Source organism: Akebia trifoliata, chromosome 7 (assembly GCF_017979445.1).
Source record: "Akebia trifoliata isolate Shusen 1 chromosome 7, ASM1797944v1, whole genome shotgun sequence".
NCBI classification, from domain to species: domain Eukaryota; kingdom Viridiplantae; phylum Streptophyta; class Magnoliopsida; order Ranunculales; family Lardizabalaceae; genus Akebia; species Akebia trifoliata.
Genome location: NC_141381.1, coordinates 202,667 through 227,909, shown reverse-complemented (window position 1 = coordinate 227,909; position 25,243 = coordinate 202,667). Strand labels below are relative to the sequence as shown.

At 38.1% G+C, this 25,243-nt stretch overlaps 3 protein-coding genes across 3 annotated transcripts; all 3 read right to left on the bottom strand.

Moving 5' to 3' along the window:
- Positions 1-19: 19 nt before the first annotated feature.
- On the bottom strand, positions 20-1,338 carry LOC147397805 (putative pectate lyase 9). Its single transcript, XM_086446811.1, has 4 exons — positions 1,075-1,338; positions 637-992; positions 425-560; positions 20-247 (listed from the first exon to the last, which is right to left on the bottom strand). The coding sequence occupies exons 1-4, from the start codon at positions 1,321-1,323 to the stop codon at positions 20-22; spliced, it is 969 nt and encodes a 322-aa protein (XP_086302937.1). The 5' UTR covers positions 1,324-1,338.
- A 4,288-nt stretch (positions 1,339-5,626) lies between these two features.
- LOC147397804 (uncharacterized) lies at positions 5,627-7,007 on the bottom strand. The gene is made up of 3 exons (XM_086448875.1): positions 6,698-7,007; positions 6,211-6,414; positions 5,627-6,093 (listed from the first exon to the last, which is right to left on the bottom strand). The coding sequence occupies exons 1-3, from the start codon at positions 7,005-7,007 to the stop codon at positions 5,627-5,629; spliced, it is 981 nt and encodes a 326-aa protein (XP_086305001.1).
- A 984-nt stretch (positions 7,008-7,991) lies between these two features.
- Positions 7,992-24,652, bottom strand: LOC147397803 (hydroxyproline-rich glycoprotein family protein). The gene is made up of 6 exons (XM_086446810.1): positions 24,272-24,652; positions 23,182-23,341; positions 19,046-19,418; positions 18,360-18,547; positions 17,666-17,789; positions 7,992-8,489 (listed from the first exon to the last, which is right to left on the bottom strand). Exons 1-5 carry the CDS (start codon positions 24,342-24,344, stop codon positions 17,678-17,680), a joined length of 906 nt encoding a protein of 301 aa, XP_086302936.1. The 5' UTR covers positions 24,345-24,652; the 3' UTR covers positions 7,992-8,489; positions 17,666-17,677.
- Positions 24,653-25,243: the final 591 nt, after the last annotated feature.

Here is a 25,243-nt window from a genome sequence, read left to right as displayed (position 1 = left end):
CTTTGCCACACTCTGTGAATCAACATCTAGCTCTTTTTGAACATCGCAGGGCACCTGATGATCTTGTTAATGACCTCACAGCTCCAGCATCTGATATTCGAAACCTTTGTTGACGATTATAGCGTGGTCCTGGACCTGCCCCACCATTGCTTGATTGACTGAAATAAGCCCCATTAACAAACTTGTCATTAACGGACCGCCAATTCCATAACCTTCCATTGCCTCTTTCATCTTGCTTCCATGTCACCTGTTTTTATTCATGAACTCAAAATTAAGAATTACAATATCACATGGATGATCAGTATGCATAACCATATGCTCTAGAATGCTCAAAATTTTAATAATATTTAGATATTAAGAGAAAAATGATTTACATAATAATTCAAAAATTGGTGGTAATGGAGGTGGTGGATGGTATATTTACCATTCTGTTCCCTGATTTGGGTGCTATAAAGAGATTGGCTTCACTTCTAATGCTTGGGTTCATGCTTCCACCAATGGCATATTGTCCCCATCCTAGATAGAGATTGTTTGCCACATGTGCGTACCCATGGCGAACCCTGTAATATTTTTTTGTCGTAATTTGTCACTAGTTCATAAATTGTGGAAATTGTTATGTATTTATGAGTTAATCACCTTGGCATACGTTGATTGCAATTGGGACCAAAATGGTTGAAGATGACGGTTGTCCTCATGTTCTTATCCTGAACATACCCATCATCATGACCTAGAAGCATCACCTTGTCATGGTTCCTGAACCAATTGTTGGAGATGGTGATGTCAGTGGAACCACGTGTGACGTCAAGGAGACCATCCTGACACTCATAAAGGGTGTTGTGATCGATCCAAACCTTTGAAGACCCTACTAGGCGAATTGCATCCCCATCTAGTTGTCCTAACTGCTGCACCTTTGAACCAGGGCCCATCACTGGACCAGGAGCTTGCGATCGACAGTGGTGGAACCGTAGACCGTGGATGATAACATTTGTCACCTGATCATTGTATAGGATTTTGAGTCTCAATTTAGAAGAATAGAATTCAAAAACCAGTTTAGTAGAAAGGAACTTGTATTACCCCATGGAGCAAGAAGCATGCCCCACCTGCAATGTGAACAATAGCACCTCGACCATCGATGGTGGTGAAGCTACCAACAAGAAGTGGCTTAAGGAGCTTGATCTTCATGTCTCTCTGGAATGTGATCCAGACCTTTCCCCTAAGCTTTGTGGTTCCATATCTCAATGTCCCAAACTTAGGGTTTATTGGATTATCGCTGGGGTCTGTCACCGTGTAATAAGTCACACCCCTGCCCATATTGTTTGTCATTTTCCCCGTGAACCCAACTGAGCATCTCGCAAGTTGTTGCCTGTTTCTCCTCCAATTAGGACTTGTTCGCCAACATTGATCGATTGTATTCATACCAGGGTTTGTTGTACGTCTAGCGAAGCTGGGGATTGCTAAGAAAATAAGTAGTGAGAGGGTGATCCAGTGAGAGATGTAACCAAGATTACCAGTTGAGGAAGTCATGGGAAGTGTTCTTGAGAGATTAATATTGGATTAAGGGTGGTGTGTATGAATGAGATGATCTCAGTTTCAAGAAGAACAAACAATTCAAATAAATAGCTATGGAGAATGAAGGGTACTGTAGAGAAGAGGGTGACAAAGCTTAAGAAGGACAACAAATCTTGAGCTCTAAATTTCTAAATGTGAACTGTGTGCAATTATGATGAGAAGGTAAGCAAGATCCACCATATATTTGTATTCACATCTACATATAACACATGTAGGTTAATTAATTGCCTATTTATGAATAGTAACTTGTATGAGACATTAATTTGTAGATTAATTGAACCCCTCTTTATGAAAAATAACCGTGTATGAGATTGTTATTGAACCCCTCTTTGTGATTAAAAATTCAAAGTTTCCTCCCTTATTTAAGTTTTTGTATATTATTTATTTGTGTGGTGTGCATGTACTTTGTACATAAATGTCATTCATGTATATTGGAGTTTTAGCTTTTAATGACATAAATGTAATTTCGAAACTTTTATCAGTTTTATTGTTTTAATGAAGAGAAAGGTAGAGAGGGCCTGTTGAATACTTGGCATGTAGGTCCATCAAGAGCAAGCAACCTCTTCTTATCAGTTTGTTTAATTCAATATTACATCATTAACTGTAACATTTAGACTCTCTAAATAAAAATAATTAATAAAACAGTTTGTGTTACAGAGTTGTGCCACTGGGCTGATATAGGTTGCTTGTGTTGCCCATTAATATTCTTAAAGAATAATGATGAATGCATGCGGCTGATTTGGTAAGAGCGCAGAACCTTTCATCTTTTTCTTGTGTATCCCAATGAAAATCATCTATGGGTCTGTGCCCTTGCCACATCAGCCACGTACCCAACCATGTGCATTCTTAAATTAACCCATTTCTTATTGAAGAAAATCAAAAGGACCCACCTAGGAGGTTGGTCACCGAGGAACCCTGAAAGGGAAAAAAAAAAGAAAAAATAGATTCAATTTGATGATTCTATTGTTTTTCTTATGATAATATTTCATAAATCTAATTGATCCAGCCATCCTTTTTTTTTTTTTTTTGGAAAATGCTGGAATGACATAAACGGAGACACAAAGGTGACAAAAATGATGTGGTGGTTCGCATATAACCATAGATACTCTTTACTTGTATCTCGCGGAAAAGCATCTACGGTAATGTGCACGACACCACGAGTTTTTGTCACCCTTGTGTCTCCCTTTGTGTCACCCCAATACAATTTTTTTTTTATTTTATTTTATTGTTGATAAGTTAAAATTTAGGGAAAACTACTTAAAAGTCTCTTGCGAAGGGACTTCTTTCTGAATAGTCCCTAAGTTTTCAATGGTTACTTAGCAGGACATTCAGTAAACTTTTTCTTTCTAAATGGTCATTAGACCTGATCTCCCACATTTTTCACAATTGAATGCCCTAACCATTTGAATTCATCATTTTTATCAAAAATTGGATTTTTGACACCTCAATCGAGTTTTGGAGACTCCATTCCGTTGAAAAGGATTTAAGAAAGAAGAAGAAGCTATTTTCAAACATTTTGAAGATACATGTAAAAAAATAGATTTTTTCACTTTTTTTTTCTTAGTTTTTTATGAAAATCAATCAATCAATAATGGTTCTTTTGGGTTGAAATCACTTAAATAAGTCGTTATCTTAAGTTTGCAATTGATCTTTCCATTTATTTTAGTCGGAAAAACTCAAAAATTGAAAATGGGTGGGTTTTACCAGTGTCAAGTTCACAACTTTTTATTTAAAAAAACGGTGAACTCAACAATAATTAAAAAAGCATCATGTTCGACAATAAATAAAAAGTGGTGAACTCAATGGTAAATAGTGGTGAGTTCCACAGTAAAAAATGCGAACTAGATACTAAATAAAAAAAGCATTAAATTCAATAGTAAAAATTATAAACTCGATAGTACGAGGGACCGTTAAGAAAAAAAAAAGTTACCTGAATGTCCTGTCAAGCTAACACGCAAAACTTAGGGACTATTTAGAAAAAAACCATTTCGTAAAGGTCTTTTAAGTAATTTTCAGTAAAATTAATATAAAAAAGGGGACGAGGTTGCCCCACAGTACAAACTTATCAAACGGAATGGAACGCCCCTTAGGCTTCCTCTAAATTACGTACCATGTCCCACTTAGCTATGAAATATTTGAAGAAAATTCCTTTGAACACTCTAAACTCCAAAAGAACAAAAGACCCAAAATAGACAATAAAAGATCATCAATTGTGAGCTCCCTCCCCTCAAATATGTGTATATTTCTCTTCTTCCAAATATCTCAACAAATGGCAAAAGAAATGAGATTCTAAAGGATCCGTTTCAATGCTCTAAAGGGGTTGCCCTACGATCCCCATGTCTCCAAGCTCTTTGATAGACCTTGGAAAATAGCCCACAATTCCAAAAGTATCGAGAAAATGTGCCCATACCTCATTAGTAAGATGACAATGAAGTAAAAGTGTTTCGCCTTTTCCCCATTCCTTAGGCAGGGTTTGAAAACCCTTTTTAATTAATTGATCCATTGTGGCAACTTTCTCCATTGAGGCTTTCCACATAAACACCAAAACCTTGGAGGTAACTTTAATACCCCCACACAAAAGAAGCCAGAAATGTGGAGTTGGGTGGAGGTAACTCTGAAACATACATAGACCTCACTGTGTAGACCCCATCTCTCATACCATCCTAGCGCATATGGTCATCCCTCTTCTCGCACACAACTATAGTCTCAACCACTTCAAGAAGCCTTCCCACGCTATTGAATTCCCAATCATTGAAGTTCTGTTTGAAATCGAAGTCCCATGCCCTTGGCATACTATCCCCCACCAGGAAATCAGCTATTGGTCTCCCCTTTTTAGTAGATATCGCTAAAAGTTCCGTGCCATCTGATAAATGGATCCCTCTTGGATTTGGCTATAGCTAAGAAAAAGTATGTCAATGATATGTTGTAAATCATTTAAGATTCTTTTTTCTTAGTGTGGCCAGTTGATCAAAAATATATGTTGGTTACTTCAGTGAACTAATCAAACAGTCATGGATCTTTAAATGATGTAGTTTGCAACTTGGGAGTTCATGGCATAGCTCATTAGAAAAAGAGATGTCAATGATTTTCACATACATTTTTGGAGGTTTCTGAAGATACAGAGGGTATCAAAAAATTCAGTCTCCTCAGTATTTGTGATGTTGGATTTGAGTGTCATCCTCAACCATGCATGGGTTATCTTTCCTGAGAAGAAAACTATACGGCACCTTGGCTACCCACAGGGATTTATCCCAGCTTACCTTGTTGGTTTGTGTGGTTTGTAGGGTATTGCATGTACCTCGGAGATTTGGGTGAGATATGGTGCTCTAAGAGGCCAGCTGCCTTGCCCCTACTAGTTGGGCCTACAGGTCCAAACACCCCCATCATAAAACAAAAATAGATAGATAAGTAGATGGCAACAAAGCTGATTAACGATGTTCATATATATATATATATATATAGGGATAATAGTACAGTGGGAAGATGGGTCATGATCATGGTTAAGATGAGAAGAAGATATTGATTATTAAGATGAGATCTAGAAAGAAGCTTTAATTGATTGTTAAAGAAATTGAGGGAAACAAGGGGTATTTGAAAGGTGACCAAGTTGTAAAACAAAAGCAAAATCATGAAAATCCTGGACAAAAGCTACATATAAAGGAAAGTTAAACATGGATTATGAGAATCATATGGGTGAGTAGTTAACATATGAAGGGGTCTTTTGGCTATTTAAATAGTAGAACCAAACCATCAAAAGACCACGACCACAATGATGATAGAAATGATAATCCATTTATTATTTTCTTTTACATGAGTTCTGAAGAAGTTAACAATCCATAGACCTCTTGAAAGCTAGAACTATCTATAGATCCCCCAAATTTATCTTAGATGTGTCTACCAATCAATGCCACCATACATATATATTTTTGCTACTTGACCCTACTTGAAAATATTTTTATAAGGAACACTAACTCACTGTTCTTATTCTATTAGTTTCTCCATGTGGATTTTCTTAGAGCCTTTCCTATTCTCTGTCTACATCTTTCTGTGTACTTCCCTACCGGCGACAAACAAGTCCACACCCATTGCTCAACTTACCAGGGCACTCCATTGTGTTGGTGGGATCCAACACCAAAGGCTTGACAGCTGAGGAAAACTTGGGGGAGAATATGCAGTAGTTGCAATCCGCAGATTGGAGCGAAGAAATCATGTACTTGTCTTCACCACCCATTATCGGCATTCTGACACCTCTCTTCACTGGGCTCTGGAAATCAGGGCGATAAGTCTGTCCCAACACACCTTCAACCCTTTCGTAGAGATCAAAGAACCTAAATTGCACCTCTAGGTGAGCGAAACAGTCTTCTGAAGGTATCTGATAATTGTGGACGTGATCGTCTTCTTTCGTACTAAGGATGACACTCAAGGAGATCTCCACCATACCTGGTAGTGTCAAGGTTACCTTATTGCTCTTTGCAGTTCTTTCTACCATTAGACGACTATCTGGGGCAGCCGAATAGAGGTGACCTTCATTAATGAAGACCGAAACATTGTCATAGGAAAAGAGAAGTCGATCAACTTTGTCATCCTATTTGGCAACTTTATTAGAGGACATGGTGGAAGTGTGAGAATCAAACATGAGACCCAAGGCTTCGATCCATGTTTTGTCATGCTTTCTTCCCTCGGGTCGACATCCAATGAAGCATGCATTGATTTGGAGATTTGAGTCAGAGACTAAGCTGAAATATTGGTTGGTTTCTCCATGGAAATAGAAAACAATCTCATCTCCTCCAACAAAGCTTGGGTCACCACAGGCTGATCCCCTTCCGCTGCAGTTGGCAGTACGATCTGCACATAACAATTGACATGCTTAACAAGCTTATTTAACTAGAGATCAATAACACCACGTACAAAAATAGAATTGTATTTTGATTATAATGATAGAAATCAATAAAAAGAAATCCTATTTGAACTAGAGTATAAAATTATTTATTTATTTATTAGGCAGGGTATCCCACATGATCCCTTTCGAGATATGCTACGGTTGCACCCCCAATCCCCACGGAAGTTTCCCGATGTTTTGAGTAAAAGCATGCTTACAAATAAATCTACTAGTTTTAGTGCAACTCACTCTTGCAGTAGGCTTCACATTTAGGAAAATTGCAATCAATGATGCAAGCTTTGGCCTTGGGTTCAGCGGGCTTGAATGATGGGCATTCCTTGGGGCAGGTGATATTTTTGCTATTGCATTTGCTAAGAGGGTCATTGCAGAGGAAAGTCTGAGGTGGGAACTCTCTGCCTGCAACCACAAATGGTGGAGGTGGAGGTAGTTCAATGGGCAGTGGGGGCGGCAAGGGGTTCTCGTAGGGGTCAGCATTGGCTAGAAGAGCCAAGGAGCCCATCACAACCAACAAGATGAGCATTGAAGATGGAGTGTTCATTTGTAATGTAGCAAGTGCAACTCACTCAACAAACACTACTACTCGCTTACCCTCTCAGTCTCACTAAATCCTCTATTTATATTGATTCTTGGATTTTAAAATTGAAGTTCCACAAGTCGAGGATGGTCTTTAATTGCAGTTAGCCAAGAAAATAGGATCTCCTTTTTCCAAGTGACATTGGAAGATGAGAAAGACTTGTAGAGAATCACATGACATGGAGGGTAGGCATCATCTTGGGGATGAGTTTCCTAGTGACCTACACCTACACTCCTCAATTGGTCTCCATCTCAGCCTTAAAACGTATATTTCAGTTTAAGACACACTAATAGAATTTTATTTATTTTTCTTTTTGATTTTTATGCAGTTCAAGTTAATTAATAATAAATAGATAGCTTGGAAGATAACGCTGCTGTATGCATGAACTTGTTTAATTCTCTCGTACATAATATTACATATATTTTTTCACCTTTTCATTGTTCCATGTATTTCTGACTGACCTGAAAATCACATGACCGTAGTTGACAATTTAGCATAAAATTGTCAAAAATATTGAAATTATTAAAAACAAAATACATATTTTCTCAGAAAAAAGTAATAAAATCAGAGCATATGATACATTTAGTATGCCAACTTCTTCCACAGTAAATGCCTTCATTCTCTTTTCTTTTGTTATTAAGTTGTGTTAAAACAGATCAGTGTGCCTGAACTGAAATCTGAATAAGCTATGACGCTTGCACAAGTTTAAACCACTAAAAAATTGTATGGTGGTCCAAACTCTTACTAAGCATAAAATGGGTTGTATGGGTTTGGACCCATGGTGGTTAGCAAAAAGTTTTAAAGTTGACACTGAAATAGTAATTGGGAACATAAGTTGAGATCCCAACACCAATGGATGCCTCCTTCGATTCTGATATTCTCTTTTTTTTTTTTTTTGATGATTTTAAGAGAAAGAGAAGAACTGAAAGAAGTGATGGTTGCTAGAGCTAAAGAAAGAAAGAAAGTTCTCAAACTCTTTATATTACAATCTAATTAAATTTGATCAGCACAACATCCATCTTTTTAATCTAAAAGTAATAAAGAGATGTCTTCCTCCTACAAGACCCAGACTTGAAAAGCTCATGAACTTCCATAGTTAAAAAAAAAAAAAACAGATCTCTAGAGCGGTTGAGAGATGCGCGGTTACAATTAATTAACCACACACACATACCCATACATGGAGTCAATGGGAAGAGTGACTCATGAATCAAAACTCCCAACACTAAAAGTACTCGGGTTTCAAGAAGAAGTCCACCACCATCTCCTTTAATAGAGTACTCCAATCTCCATTTCTGTGTATAAAATTGAATACATGCATGTGACCTCACATGCATGAAGTACCAGAATAAGACACTGCACAATATCAGGTTCATCAGAGTGCTGCTTCTTCTTCTAGATGGAACTGCATGCCTCAGCCATCTTTGAGAGTAGTACATTTGATCACCACTGAAATAATTAAGAACGTTGAATTAGTGGTGTGATCAAACCCCAACAGTTGCAATAGTATATACTAGAAGTTGGCAACCAGATTGATGAAGAAAAGGGGTGGTGGGCTAATAATGTAATAACTCATTATGAGAATACTAGTCTTTCTTGATGGATAAATGGCCCCGATTCATGCCCCAAAAACCTATTGATTGGGTACATTTTTAACTCTTAGTTACTTTAGGTTTGATTAGCAGGTGCATTAGGATCAACTTTTGAACTTTTTGCTGGAGACATAATAGCAATTTGGTAAGTGAAAAAAATCGATAAGATATTAATTCAAGTATGATTCAAAATATACATTCAACATGTCAATATAAATTTCAACCAAAAAGATGGAGAACGGCAAAAAGCAATACAAGAATGGTTCAGGTATAATTCGAGTTTCTACTAGTATATACTAGAAGTTGGCAACCAGATTGATGAAGAAAAGGGGTGGTGGGCTAATGTAATAACTCATTATGAGAATACTAGTCTTTCTTGATGGATAAATGGCCCCGATTCATGCCCCAAAAACCTATTGATTGGGTACATTTTTAACTCTTAGTTACTTTAGGTTTGATTAGCAGGTGCATTAGGATCAACTTTTGAACTTTTTGCTGGAGACATAATAGCAATGGTGGTAAGTGAAAAAAATCGATAAGATATAATTCAAGTATGATTCAAAATATACATTCAACATGTCAATATAAATTTCAACCAAAAAGATGGAGAACGGCAAAAAAGCAATACAAGAATGGTTCAGGTATAATTCGAGTTTCTACATTCCAAATACTTTCAAAAATTCGTTTTTATTTTATTTTATATAAATATGAAGTTTAGATCAAGAGTGATAACCTAGGTATCTTACTATTATAATGAGAGAAGGTGAAGTGTGGTTCGACACCAATATATGGATCCCATAAATACCCAACCTTTGCATTTAAACTTAATACAATCAGGGTTACTTCACTAAAAAAACCAAAAAATTATAATCCCATGACCCTATAATCACGTTAGTGAATAAAATTACAAATATATCATTTTTTGTGTTCTCTTTAAAATCCTCTTAGTTAATATTTTAAATTACAAAAAGAACCGTACGTTACATGTACATTTGCACATGCCACCCACTGATACAAATAAAACATGAAATGAATCAATTTCTTTAACATTCCCACTCCAACTTCACCACTATACCTACATATTTAGAAAATCTCCAATCTTCTCAACAAAAAAAAAAAAAAATTTGATAAATATAAATTCTATTAATAGAAAAAAGAGAAGAGGAGGCTGAGATAGCCCCCACATACAAAGCAAAAAATACAGAAAAAAAAAAAAAGAAAATACACCCCCCGCAGGAATATAAATTCTATTAATAGAAAAAAGAGAAGAGGAGGCTGAGATAGCCCCCACATACAAAGCAAAAAATACAGAAAAAAAAAAGAAAATACACCCCCCGCAGGAATAGAACTAACAACAAATTGCTTCCCAATTAAACACAAAATCATGGAAGCGCAATCCCTCAAATTCTTTACTCAACTTTGACCAAAGGAAAAGAAGCCCCATAATCTCTAAAATCACTGTGTGAGTCGAGCTCTCCTTGTTATGAAATATCCTGTTGTTGCGCTCTCTCCAGAGACCCCAAGCAATGACGGCGGAAAGGATAGTCCAGAGATGCCTCTTTCTAGAATAGAATATATTGAATCTCCACCCCTCTAAAAGAGCCAAAAAAGATAGAGGAAGAACCCAATACACCTGGAAACGAGATAAAAATAACATCCAAATAGCCCGGGAGAAAGAACAATGAATAAGCATATGGTTGACAGACTCCCCATCCCTTGAACAAAAATAGCAAAAATTTGGAGTTATCCACCCCCGATAGATCAAATTATTCAAGGTAAGGATCCTACCCAGAGAAGCAAGCCATAAAAAGGACACCTTAGAAGGAACAAGAGGTGACCAAATAATAGACCTCACACAATGGAAGTAAGCGATAATAGAAAGACTTGACCGAGAACTTCTTATCCTTAGCCTTGAGCCATTCCCTTCTGTCCTGTTCGTTCTCTCTGAATTGGATCGAGTTGAGGAGATCAAGAAGAGATGAAACCTCCGTCAATTCCCAATCATTGAAATTCCTCCTAAATCCCAAATACCAAGAATCTGTGACCCCGATTCGAACCAGACACTGCCTTACTGTATTATTATTTTTCAAAGAGCAAGCGTATAAGGATGGAAATTGAGTAGACAAAGGTGAAGTTCCATACCAAAAGTCCTCCCAAAATCTAACCTTATCCCCCAACCCAACTTTATATCTAATCTCCCTATCAAACTTATCGACTCCCTTCAGAATACCTCTCCACACACTATACCCATACGAACCTCTAGCCTCATCACTATACCACCCATATCTCTTCTCTCCATATTTAGCCTGAACCACTCTCCTCCACAAGTTGTCTCTCTCTTCCCCGAATCTCCAATGCCATTTGTCCAGGAAAGCTTTATTTGTTAGTCTTAACCCTCTAATCCCCAATCCTCCATTCTTCTTTGGAGTGCAAATCATCTTCCAATTCACCAAATGATACTTTCTACCCCCATTATTGTCATTCCACAAAAAATTCTTCATGAGTCTTTCAATCCTAACTTCCACCGATTTAAGCAATGTAAACAGTGATAAGAAGTAAATCGGAATACTTGTTAAAGTACTCTTAATCAACGTAACCTTACCCCCTTTGGAGAGATATTTAGCCTTCCAAGTACTCAGTTTATTTTCCATTCTCTCGATAACTCCCTCCCAAATGTTTTTTCTACAATACGGAGCCCCTAAAGGTAAACCTAAATAGGAAGAAGGGAGTGTATCACTACTACACCCCAAGATAACTGCTAAAACTGAGATATTCGACACCTCCCCAACCCCAGACAACTTGCTCTTCTGCAGATTGACATGTAACCCAGAAATTGCTTCAAAGCATCCTAATAAAACCCGAAGAGCTCTCACTTGTTCTCTTGAAGGATCTAAAAACACAATGGTGTCATCTGCGAATTGCAAATGCGATATCAACGGGCCCTCATTGGACACTCTAAAACCAGATAACCTTCCTATCTCCACCCCCCTTTTGAACTGTTTCCCCAAGGCCTCTGTCACTATAAGAAATAAAAATGGGGATAACAGATCCCCTTGTCTCAAACCCCTGGAATTCCTAAAATACCCTGCCGGACTACCATTGACTAAGATCGAGAAGGAAACCGTAGTTACACACTTCATAATCCACCCAATCCACTTAGGTCCAAATCCCATCCTACCCAACATATACTCTAAAAAGTCCCAACTCACATGATCATACGCCTTTTCCATATCGATCTTTCCTATGAGCCCCTCCTTCTTATCTTTAATCCTAGAATCTAAACATTAATTAGCCATTAACACGCCATCTAGAATTTGTCTTCCCCTAAGGAAAACACCTTGTTCCATGCCAATTAAAATTTTCATAACTTCCTTCAATCTGTTTGCCAACACCTTGGAGATTATCTTATACACCGATCCCACTAAGCTAATCGGCCTGAAATCACACAAATCAATCGCCCCCACTCTCTTTGGAATCAAAGCTACAAAGGTACTATTGAGACCATAATCCAAGCAATTATTTTCCTGTAACTCCCAAATCACCTTCATGAAATCTTCAGCTATAATATCCCAACAATGTCTAAAGAATTCCATTGTAAAACCATCTGGCCCCGACGCTTTGTTTCCACCCATGGATGCAACAACTAATCTCACTTCATCCTCCCCAATCTGCTTTTCCAACCAATCTCTTTCTTCATAAGTTAGTACATTGAAGTCGATATTGTCGGGGCGAGGTCTCTTGTCCTCTCTTTCCCTATAAAGCTCTTTGTAGTATTCCACTACACCCTCTCTTATGCCTTGTTCTCCATCCACCATAATCCTATTGATCGTCAAGGTTATTGTAATAAGCAATTATTTTCCTGTAACTCCCAAATCACCTTCATGAAATCTTCAGCTATAATATCCCAACAATGTCTAAAGAATTCCATTGTAAAACCATCTGGCCCCGACGCTTTGTTTCCACCCATGGATGCAACAACTAATCTCACTCATCCTCCCCAATCTGCTTTTCCAACCAATCTCTTTCTTCATAATTAGTAATTGAAGTCGATATTGTCGGGGCGAGGTCTCTTGTCCTCTCTTTCCCTATAAAGCTCTTTGTAGTATTCCACTACACCCTCTCTTATGCCTTGTTCTCCATCCACCATAATCCTATTGATCGTCAAGTTCGTAATATGGTTATTTTTTCTGTGAAAATTGGCCACCTTATGGAAAAACTTAGTATTATTATCGCCCTCTTTAAGCCACTTGATCCTCGATTTTTGTCGTCAGTATATCTCCTCCATCAGAGTCACTCTTTGGAATACTAATTTGAGCTCAGTCATTTTCATTCTTTCCTTTGTTTCTAGCCCCCCCCCCCCCCCCCTCTTCCTCCTTGGAATCTAAGACACCAATTTCCTTGAGGATCTCCCCCTTTCTCAACTCTACCCTCCCCACTACTTCCTTATTCCACCCTTTCAATTTTTCTTTCAAATATTTGAGCTTGTTCTTGAAAACAACCCCTGGGCACCCCACCATAGTACATTCTCTCCACTCTTTCACTAGATCTGCAAAATTTGGATAAATCAGCCACATATTCTCTAACCGGAAAGGGATTGGTCTAGTTCGATAATGCCCCGCCTCTATAACGATTGGAGTGTGATCCGAAACTAGACTAGGGGTTGCCGTATGCACCACATTACTAAACTTCTCCTCCCACTCCCCACTCACCAAAAATCTATCTAACCTGGACATCCTAGGATCCACTTGATTATTCGTCCAAGTAAACCTTCTACCAAGCAAGGGTAAATCCATTAAGGCAAATCTATTTATAAAAGCATTGAAGTCTCTCATCCCCTTAGTAATTCTCTACCCCCTGTTCTTCTCATTGATGAATCTGATGACGTTGAAATCCCCCCCTAGAACCCACAGCTTATCCCAATAACCCGCTAGATCCCCCAATTCTTCCCAAAATTGTTCTCTCCCTAGTAATTGTGGGTCCATAGACCCCTGAGAAAGCCCATTGAAAATCCTCGTTCACACACTTACAAAGGATGGAGATTGAGAAAGCCCCCACTAAGTGATCTATCACTTGAATCAAGTCCTTATTCCACATCAGAATAATCCCTCCTGCACTCCCTATCGCTGGGAGAGCCACCCAACCAATATTACCTCTCCAAAGATCTTTAATCACCTTTTCTTCACAAGCCATAAGCTTCGACTCTTGAAGAGTAACTAATGTAGGCCTATTTGAATTGATAAATGCTTTCACTGCCGCCCTCTTCATTCTATCCCCCAAGCCTCTCACATTCCAAGATAAAATCTTAATCGACATTAGAACCTATCCAAGGACCCAGAAAAAACACCTCAAACCACAACTACACCTCTACCACCTCATTGCCCAATATAGTCTTAGAAAACCTTTTCACCGATTCTATCGGGGCCACCACTACAACCTCATTCGATTAGCCATCCCTAAATGTTTGAATTTCCTGACTATCTGAACTAACTAGGTCCAAATCATCCACCCCTACTCCACTTTCCTTGCTCATCTCCTGCATCTCTGCCTTAAGAAGAGCTCTATCCTTCGAGTCTCCTATAACTACTCTTAAGATTAGCAAACAATCCTTGTCATCCGTCTCCGACACTATACCAAAATCCTCCGCCATACTTAGGGCTTGACTCACTAACCATTCAATTGTTTCCATCTATGTTTGCACTAACACATCCTCCACCTGAACCAGGTTTGGATCCTCTAACCTTCTATCATCCCAATGTCCATCGAAATACTCTTTTGTCTAACTCAAACCAGCCACCTCCTCCTGAATCTGAGCCAAGGGAACCATAGACGAGGAACGTCGGAGGACATCTAAACTAGTCTCCTTTAAACTATCCTCCTCTTGAGAGAACTCACTGTTCTGGTTGGAATTGACTAAGGCTAAAGGAATAAGAATCCTGTTAACAAAATACCAAGGAAACACAAGCAAACCACAACAATCCCGAGCAGAACCCATACAATAAACCAGAAAAAAAATTGTTCAACAAAGGGAGAAGAATGAACTCAAGAGAATTTGGAGAGGAGTATGAAATACCTTCTCTAAAAAATTCTCCCTGACTTTCCTGCCACACGCTCCCAATGCTTGAGCTTCCTGGATCTAGCGACAACCCATGATAATCCCAAAGCTTTTTTCGTAATTTGTCCCAATTCTTGTAGATTGGTATGAGAGAACCAGTCGAACTTCTGTTATTCATCTCAATCCGCTCCAAATCATCGCCTCTTTCTTCTAACATCTCCTCTGAATCGTCTTCCGAATTTGATAGATGATTCATATTCTTCCAACTTCCACCTGTACTGACCCCTTTTGACATCCATCTTTCCCCCACTATGTTGCCGACGTATAGAGAGCTGCTCACCATCTTGTTACTAGCTACCAAATTATCAAACCCCCCCTCGCCTGGAATAATGAACCTGTGTGACTCAACCCCTCTTCCACAATCTGATTTCTTGCATATCAGACTATCTTCATCCCCAAACCCCTTCAAAATCTTCGATTCTCTTCTACTCTCCCTGAGATTTGCAACGTCCTTATATACCTTTCTCTCAATATACCGAAGCTGAGAGATGGCTGATTCAAATGCCACTGAAATCTGCTTCAAACTGGATAAAGTTTTCCGGTTTAAAAGCCCGTTACGATTCCCATGAGCCTGCTTAGACTTCAGCCCAACTTTTTTCCGAATCACAAATGGGCCTACGTCTATCTTAACGGACCTAATCTTCAATCTGGGCTTTCTTCCTAGGCCTGGATGCTGCCTTGATACAACTCTATTATCCAATGGGCCATCGCTACCCAGCCCCTTTAATGATACAAACTGGTCTTCTCTGTCCTCTCTTCCTGCAAGCCCACCACCATGACTTTGGGCCCCTGTACTATCCAAGCCCAACCCGATTCAATTAGGCTTTTCTCTCTCTACCACCCCATACTTACGTAACCACCTCATATACGCTATGTTAGTAGATGCCTGAGCTAACAGCCTCCCCGTCTGATAGTTTTTAAACGCCCCTCTACGTGGCTTAAATATCAGATTACTTTTAGCACGTTTTTTGATACTGACACGCATTTTGAAATTTCGTCGGCTCGATGACTTATTACTCACGTCTCTTCCAACCAGTTCTGATAGGACTCAGTCCAGCTCGTTATCTCCAGGTATCTTCTTTTCCCCCCTTGACCTCTCCTTTCTGCCGTCTGTGAGCAAGTCTCATTCACCTTTAAGCCTCTCTCTACGACCATGATTCTCGCCTCTACTTCTCCTTTCCTCGAGTCCTCTCCTTCTTCCTTTCTTGTACTTTCCTCCCCTGCCACCTCGATCCCTACCGTGTAACGAAAACCATCCACCCAAACGTACAACTCTCGAGGCATCTTCCATGAAGAACAACCCACCCTGAGTCTCGCTCTATCCAATTTCGCCCGACGAAGGGTGACTGGATCCACCTCTAATAGACCACCCAACTGAGATCCAATTTCCCTGAACGCCTGGTTTGTCCATAGATGGAAAGGTAACCCGCTAACGTTGACCCAGACTCCATCCTCCTTCTGTGGTTTTAAGGCATTACAATCAGCAAACCAAGGTCGTAATTTTAAGGCGTTGTCCCCTATTAAGACTATTCTTCTAGCATTCGCCTTCAAGAAAGCTACTTTATTCCCCATCATCAACATCTTGGTGGTTGGCTCCCAATCTAACAGTTTAATCATCAAGGATTGAGCATACCCTATCTTCATTTCCTCCAGGAACCCCTCCCAATCTGCCTCCAAAGAGCTTGTACTACAAATAAACGACCATCTCCATTTCCCAAACCATACCCCATTATTAATAGCTTGTTTGACCACTGGTCCGATGACTTGCTTATTCTCTGAAATGCACCTCACCTCTTCACCTGTTGCTTCTGGATTCTCTCTCCCTATTTTAGAGGTAGAAGGTTTACTAACTAACTCAGCCCACGATACATCCTTCCCTCCCTCCTCCACTGGGGCCTTCATCTTCTCATCTGGACTGAGGAGGGTTTTAAAAGCAATACTAACTACCCCCCATCCATTGCCCCCTATTCCTGCCGGGAACACTACCCCTCGAGATCGAGATCTTTCCGAGAACTGTTGTAGCTTCAAGAATCTCCCGTACGAATTACGCTCTTCCTGGATCATAAATATTCGGCCTTCCTGCGAGTACTTGGCTCTGAACTTCTTTGATGAGGTTCTCGCTATGTCCACTTGTCTAGAAAGCCACCTTGCTTCCTCTTCCAACAGTTGAAGACTCGATTCGAACCTTCTACCCTTCTCCTTAACCTCTGCCCCTCTTCTCCGTTGAATCCAAACTCCCTTGATTTCGAATACTTTACGTTCAATCTGCACCTGAACCATCTCCTTGATTCACGATGTCTCAGGTAAAAAAACGACTTTCTTAAAATTTATTAATTTTCTCACTTCAAATAATCACAACTAAATACTCTAAGCATATACAGTGTCAATCTATTTCTCCTCTTTGTGTATGTAAATTTGAATGTGTCCAAGTTTGCTAACAAGTTGATGAATTACATGATTGATTCGAGATATAAGAAAAGACATGGTGATACTTTCCGTGTCCGAATGTATGACTCAAGATAAAGTTGAATGGAGGATTCACATTGTCTACCCAAAATTTCATACAAAGAGTAGATGAGGATGACTTCCTTTTTTCTTTCTTTCTTTTGTTGCTTACTACTGAAATTTTTGGGGCATGAGTTAGCACAAGCATTTGCTTTGAAACATGAGTGAATTGGGTAATGATAGAGATATAAGGACCTTGTTTCCTCTAAAGAGTGAATTGGAACTTGTAAACAAACAAGTTCAAATCTTAGATATTATTGAAAGACTATAGCTACAAAACATACTCAATTTTTCATATAAAGAAATAAGTTGGTTAAAAAAAGGGACCAGAGGAATTCTAAACTAATACACATTTCATTATACGCTTCGACATTTTCAACATCGTACTTTAAAACACTATAATTTCAAAAAATCACCTTAACAAAGATCTACATTTTCCTCCAAAAGTTCATGACATCATCCGCAAAAGACCTCAAATTTCCCCACACAGTTGATTTCCCAGGCAATTGGTCATCTTCATTATCCTTTCTAGAGCTGTCTCTGGACAATGACAATCAGATGATATCATTAAGTTTCAAGCCATGATAATAGAGGTATAGATTCATAGATAGTTATTGAAGGATATCAACAGGAGAAATGGAATATGTTATTTGGCTTTTAGTAATCCAAAGTCCAAACATGTGTTAGCAAGCTATTAGCGGGTGGAAATAAATACCATATTTTATTACATTTTAGTAATCACAATCAAGGAAATGACATCAATGTGGGAGGAAATGGACTTCCAATGTGCCTGGTAACCAGATAACTTTGGTCCCTAGGAGGTCTCCAAGTTGTTCCATTGATTGGATGGTCTAGCCTCCTTCCATGGGTCACATTGCAGCATATGGGAAAATGAAATAATTTCTTAACTGCAACTGACAAAACCGAGTCCTGTACAGACTACAGAGATGTAGCTATATAGACATGAACACGTCAGCTTATTTATTTTTCCGAAGTTACCATGTTCTTGGTCAAAGTTACATAGCTCGTTGATGATTATGTACCAAACAACAACTGAGCTATTCATCAGCTATTAAGCGGATAAAAAAATGAACAGAATACGAAGTTTACCTTCCAAGCTTGTGATCTGATCCAGGGGCTTCTTGACCAGCTGCCTGCCCAATTTCTCCTTTTCCACCATTTATATCCAGAGATCCTTCAGAAGTAGCTTCCTTTTTTTCACCTCCATGTATATCATGATGATGTGGATGTAATACTTTCTGATGACCATGTGTTCCAATGGAATTAGAAGATTCACCCTGCAAATAAAATATATTAAATAGTAACCAAAAGGAAAAGTGAGGGATCTGCACCCAACCCATAATGATTTAATACTCAGGTCAGCAGAAGAGGAGCAAGCAAAAAAGACAAGTTAACCTAACTGCAAATGCCACACGTGCAACATAAATACAGGAGGGTTCAGTGGATCACACAAAGGAGACACCACAGAAAATTCAACCCCACTTAGATGATCTTAGCCCTCCAATCTATCATATTTTTTCCTGTTGATCCATAACATTGTATGCTACACAATGGCCCCCAAAAATTATCTATAAATCAAATGGATTTACTCCTCAGATGGATTCTATTTCTAATATAAAAGATCTCCTTGATCACATTCATATCTAACAGTTCAGTTCCCAACCTCCCTAGATGTGTGCCACATTCTTCCAACCCGATTTGAGTATTCTTCCTCTAATGAAAATTCTAACTAAATTAAGTTCTAACAGAATAGATCATGCATGTCTCAGGCTTACTGTAGTGTTTCCAGCCTCTTCAAAAGTGGAAAGTTGAGGCCCTTCAAAATTATTTGTAATGGCTTTGTCCCTCTCCATGCTATTATTGATTGGTAAATGGGAGTCATCCTTGATGCCCAAACTGGGTTCATTAGAAGTCAAATCCATTGTTCTTTCAGAGCTTGAGACCTCTTCAATCTCAGGTGATAGTTGACATTCTTCATTAGGTATTCTTTGTTTTTCCAATAGAGTAGAATCTCTCTGGCTTGTAGGAGATATTTTGGATTTGTATTCTAGTTCCTGAAGGATCTGTCTAATGATATAGTAAGAGCCACCCACTTCTTTCTGAACAGCAGAAGGGCTAGGGTACTTTCCTGCATTCAAAGCCTTGTACCTGCAAATAGATCACACAAATTATTTAAATTAAACGAAACACTCTAAAAAAAGGAAGTTTGTACCAGTCCAATCAACTTCAACTCACAACTCCAAATAGAAGGAAACTACCTCTGTTTTATGCTTTTCTGTCATTTAGTCAAAGAAATTCTATCATATGCTTGAAAAACTTAACTTCAACTCACAACTCCAAATAGAAGGAAATTACCTCCTTTTTATGCCCTTCTATCATTTAGTCAAAGAAATTCAATCAAATGATTGAAAAACTTAATTTCATAACCGGAACCTCGATCAGGTATCCAAGAACCTAATTTGTGTAGAAAAATAAAAATTAAATCATTTACTTAACCAAGTTTTGGCCTTCATTAAGTCCAGATTGAGTGAGTTTTAAGCTTTTATACCTGAAATAATTATTTTTACTGTTTCTCAAAATAATCTGTTGAAGTCTTACATCTTTATACTTGAAATTTTATTACTTCAATCAAAATTTATTATTCACCAAATTATTTCACAAATTGAATAGTGACTTCCATCAAACTATACATATATCTATCTATCTATATATATATATATATATATATATATATATATATATATATGGGATGAGTTCAGAGGACCCAAAGAGAGCCAAACATTGTACCAAACATTTTTTCAATGTATGGGTTAGAGGTTTTGGAATGGGCTGATTTTTTGTGAGGATGATCTCTATGATGAGGAGGTCATCCTTTCTCAGTCCATTCCAAAACTTCTAACCCCATCAAAAGTTGTTTGCAAAAATTGGACGGTCCACGATTCTTAAACTTGTAAACTAGGGTCAGAAATTTCAGAATGAGCTGATTTTTGGTGAGGATGATCTCTTCACCATAGAGACCATCCTCACAAAAAATCAGCCCATTCTGAAGCTTCTAACCCGTGTTTTGAAAGATGTTTGGTACAATGTTTGGCTCTCTTTAGGGCCTCCGAGTGCTTCCCTATATATATATATATATATATATATATAGGGAGCGGTTCGGTAGCCCTAAAGTTTGCCAAACATCTTGCCAAACATTTTTTGTAAATCACTTTTGATGGGGTTAGAAGTTTTGGAATAGGTTGATTTTTTGTGAGGATGATCTCTACGGTGAAGATATCATCCTCACCAAAAATCAGCTCATTTTGAAACTTCTAACCCTAGTTTACAAGTTGAAGAATCGTGGACCATCCAATTTTTGTAAATCACTTTTGATGGGGTTAGAAGTTTTGGAATAGGCTGATTTTTGGTGAGGATGATCTCCTCATCATAGAGATCATCCTCACAAAAAATCAGCTCATTCCAAAGCTTCTAACCCATGTTTTGAAAAATGTTTGGCAAACTTTAGGGCTGCTGAACCGCCCCCATATATATATAGGGTGGCATTCGGAGGCCCTAAAGATAGCCAAACATTTTTTCAATGTATGGGTTAGAAGTTTCGGAATGGGCTGAATTTTTGTGAGGATGATCTCTATGATGAGGAGATCATCCTCTCAAAAAATCAGCCCATTCCGAAATATCTAACCCCATCAAAAGTGATTTACAAAAATCGGATGGTCCACGATTCTTAAACTTGTAAACTAGGGTTAGAAGTTTCAGAATGAGATGATTTTTGGTAAGGATGACATCTTCACCATAGAGATCCTCCTCACAAAAAATCAGTGCATTCCAAAACTTCTAACCCCTATTTTGAAAATTGTTTGGCTCTCTTTAGGGCCTCCGAATACTTCTCATATTTAAGGGTCGAGTTCGTGTGACAAAATTCTGGACAAAGATCCACACAAATCACAGCAAACATTGGATTATTTACGATCGACAGTGAAGATCGATTCCAAAACCAAATAAACCACGTGCAGAATCAACTCACCTAAAACTTTTGAAAATTTCAAATACCTCCCTACTGTTCGTGTGAACCTTACGAAGAGAAAAAAAAAATCAGAACAGATCTGATTTTAACCCTCACTTCTCCTTTCTTCTCTAACCCTAACCCATTTGGGCCATTTTTTTTTATTTTTTTTGCTTATTGATGATTATACTTAAGGCTCCCTTGAGCTTCAACCAAAGCTTCAATCTTTTCTATCGAATCGACGTCTCGATCACCACCTCCAACAGTGGAAGCATGTAAAATTAATTTACCACCAAACCCATTGGGACCAATTGTTTGGGAGAAGGTGCAATTGATGACAACAACAGTGTAAACTCTACCATAACCCCAATCAGGAAGAATATTGAAACCAATGGTTGTGATGTTAGTTTGATTAAAACCAAATGGAACCCATTCACATTGGAATTGAGGCTTACCATAGAGATGAAGAGGTTTTGAAGCTAGACCAATAATGGAGAAAGTTTTGAGACTTGCTCTATAAGAAGCCATGTGAATAAATGTGTAAGAAGTAGAACCATATGGGTTGAAAGCTCTCTTGATTATGGTGCCATTAATTATTTGGTCTTGTTTGATGGAAGGTGAAGGAGGAGGAAGAAGAGATGGTGGTGGGTTTGGTGAGGAAGAGAATTTGGAGAAACAAAGGGGGAGATCAAAAGGGGGAAAGTGAGATGAGAATGGAGGAATTGAAGAAGAGTGGTTAAAAAACAGAGAAGAGAAGGGTTAGGACATCAGAGGAGTGAAGAAGATGATGTCACTAATTTTGCTATCTGAGGGCTCCTTATGACACGGGGAGGTCTATGCAAATTTGAAAAGTTTTAAGTGACCAAATAGAGCATGCACTCTGTTTTAGATCTCGACCACACGATCTCTGTTATCCGACAATTGAGATCATTTGTGCGGATCTTTGTCTAGAATTTTGTCACACGAACCCAACCCTATATATATAAAGAAACTGTTGGTTGAATTCCAATCAAATTTTATTATTTATAAAAATATTTCATGAAATGAATAGTGATTTCCATAGAAATATTTATAAAAAGAAATTGTCAAAATGTCAGTCAATTTTGCATTGGTCCATGTGGACATGGACATATTTTGGTATATTTATGGGCTATTCTTCCCTCAACTATTACTTGGGGACTTTGGAAAGAGAGAAATAATAAGGTGTTCCAGGGTAAGGTAAGGAGTCCTCAAGGCGTATTTATGGAGATATTGGGCCTTTTGTACCTTTGGTCCACATTAAGCAAGGATTTCTCGGGGGTTTCTTCTGACGATTTTGTGTTTAGATGGGATTCTATTTGTAATACGTAGAGTAGTTTCCTTTTCTTGCTTTTATTTTTTGGGGGCTACCTCGGCCTCCTCCTTTTGTATTTCTATTGTGTTCCCCTTTCTTTAATAATATTTTACAATTATCAAAAAAAACTTATTTTGGTATATTTAATGAAAATATGTTGATATTTAATACTATGGCCTTGAGACGAGAGTTTAAACCTTGATTGTTTTCACCTAAAATATAACTTATTCTATCTTATATGTTAAAAGAATAAGTGGACACTTATATTTATGTTGGCAGGTAACACACGTTTGACCAACATAGGGTGTTGGACCGTTCTTGCTACATTAAAGAAAATTTTCAAGATTTTAAATGCATTGACAGATCAATGCATACAAATTTCACCAAGTAGTCAATTCCCCATCATTATTCGAAACTGATCCACCAATTATCATGTTAATGAAAGAAAAGTCTTGGATATTTACTTCTAAATGTGTTAGGCACAAAATTGTTAGGAAGAACCAATTTACAACGTTAAGAAAACACACAAATATGTTGTTCTCCAATTATTTCAAGAAAATAGAGAAGAGAAATACTTGTCAACCAAGGATTCCACCATAGCCCGACGTTCATCTTTTGATATTCTTTTATGCGTACTTTGAGATTTAGACAAGTCAGAAGGAACCGTTGTTGCAAAAGACTTCCCACGACATTGAATATTTGACCCACGTACTACATCGGTAATCTCAGTGAACACTGTCAACGTATCAAAGTTAGACAAGATTGAATGTCTTTGCTTTGAAAAGAAAATGAAATATATTCTTATATAAAAGAAATAGAACATGCAAAACACGTTTCATGTACTTATATAAAAAAATACATGTTTTATGTCAAACATGGCTAGAAGATCATCATCATCATTGAGACCTTATCCCAGAAATTTGGGGTTCACAAACACACAACTAAAAGACTAGAAACTTAAACCAAATAGAAAATTTGGAAGAAGAATAGTTGAAAAATGTAGGAATTTTAATCAGACGCGCTAAATCCACATTTCCATTTACTTAGTTGCACTATTATGGTCATGGTCACATTCCAAATTCTTTTACTTAGGCAAATAGTTTTGGAGGTTTAGATTTGATCAAGGAACTATATGGAGGAGAATCATCAAGGCGAAGTATGGTGAGAGGCTTTTTGGATGGGAGGGTGTAGAGATGAAGTCTTGCAACATTTGGAAATGCATGTTAAGGTTATGCACGAGGCTAGTTTTTGGATCAGTAAAGGGGAAAGGTCAGGTTCTAGGATGACTGATGGTGTGGTGATTTGCCACTATCTTTACAATTTCATACTTTTTTTTTCTATTTTAACAAAAAAGAATCTGCTTGTCAATACTCACGACTCGAAGTGAGAGCAAGTTGTCATGGCTTCTTTATGGGTTTGAATAATTGGGAAGCGCAAGATATAGCTAACCTTATTAACCCCCTCTCTGCGTTCCTATTACATTGTTTCATTGTCAATGATCCCAATATTGAGGGCTGCTGCCCAAGAATGAATTTGAGAAAAGGGTATCCCATCACATTCACATGTTAATAAAAGGTATCCCATTAAAAATTTTAATTTTGGAAAGTATAACACACATTACACACTTACATAACAGAGAGAGAGAGAGAGAGAAACTAATATTACCCTTTTTTGTACGGGAAAATTGAAGAGCAGCAGAGATTTTAGAGGGGGAGCTGATTCCTCTTAGAGCCCGCATCACCACAAAATCTCTAAACGGAAAAATCCTCAACTTAATCCATCAACACTCAAGAGACGAGACTCAAGAGAAACCAAACTAATCTCTCTGTCTCTCTCTATAAGAACAAGAATTAAGAACCAAGGGGGGATGGGTTCGTTCAACGAATCTCAGACCGCGTAATCAGTCTGCTTGCACTCAAGACTGAAGTGAAGACTCCCTCCAAATGTTAGGGTTTAAAATGATAAAAAACCGAGGTACACTCTTACGGACATCTTCGTCCGTTCCAACTTCCAACCCCAGGCCAGCTGGCCTGGCCAGGCTTGATTAATGGGCTGGGCTTTTAAGTTTTATGCCCCATCCAACGCTATTTTTAATAAGGAATGAAAGAGGGCGCGGGTAAAAATTACTAAATAGCTTGTTATTTGCACCCACTTTATTCCTCGTCTCACCCACTTACTTCTTTCACTTAACCCAAAATGTGGGTGAAAGTGGTAATTCTAGTTTTAAGTGGTACTTCTTCTTCTTTATATTTACGTAATTTTCAACTACGACTTGTTTGAAAATCTCAATAGCAGAAAAAAAAAAATTCAAATGAAACTTCATGCAATATGTCTTTACTGAATCCTCCAATATAGATTTGGGTAGGATTTTATCAAATATTATCTAAAAGGGCTTGGTAGTCCCAATCAGTATGTTCATATTAAATCCTTTCAAGTAGGTTTGATAGGGTCTTATTGAGTCTCAATGAAAATTTTCGATATCTTCCCATCGAACAAAGCATTAGTCTTTTTTTTTTCTTCAAGTAGGTTTGACAAGTAATTTCACTATTTACTAGAAAATGAAGTTTAAGTGGAGGATAAAAGCAAAGAAGTGGGTGCAAATTATTTACCTCATAGCATAATCTAATGTAGGGTTTT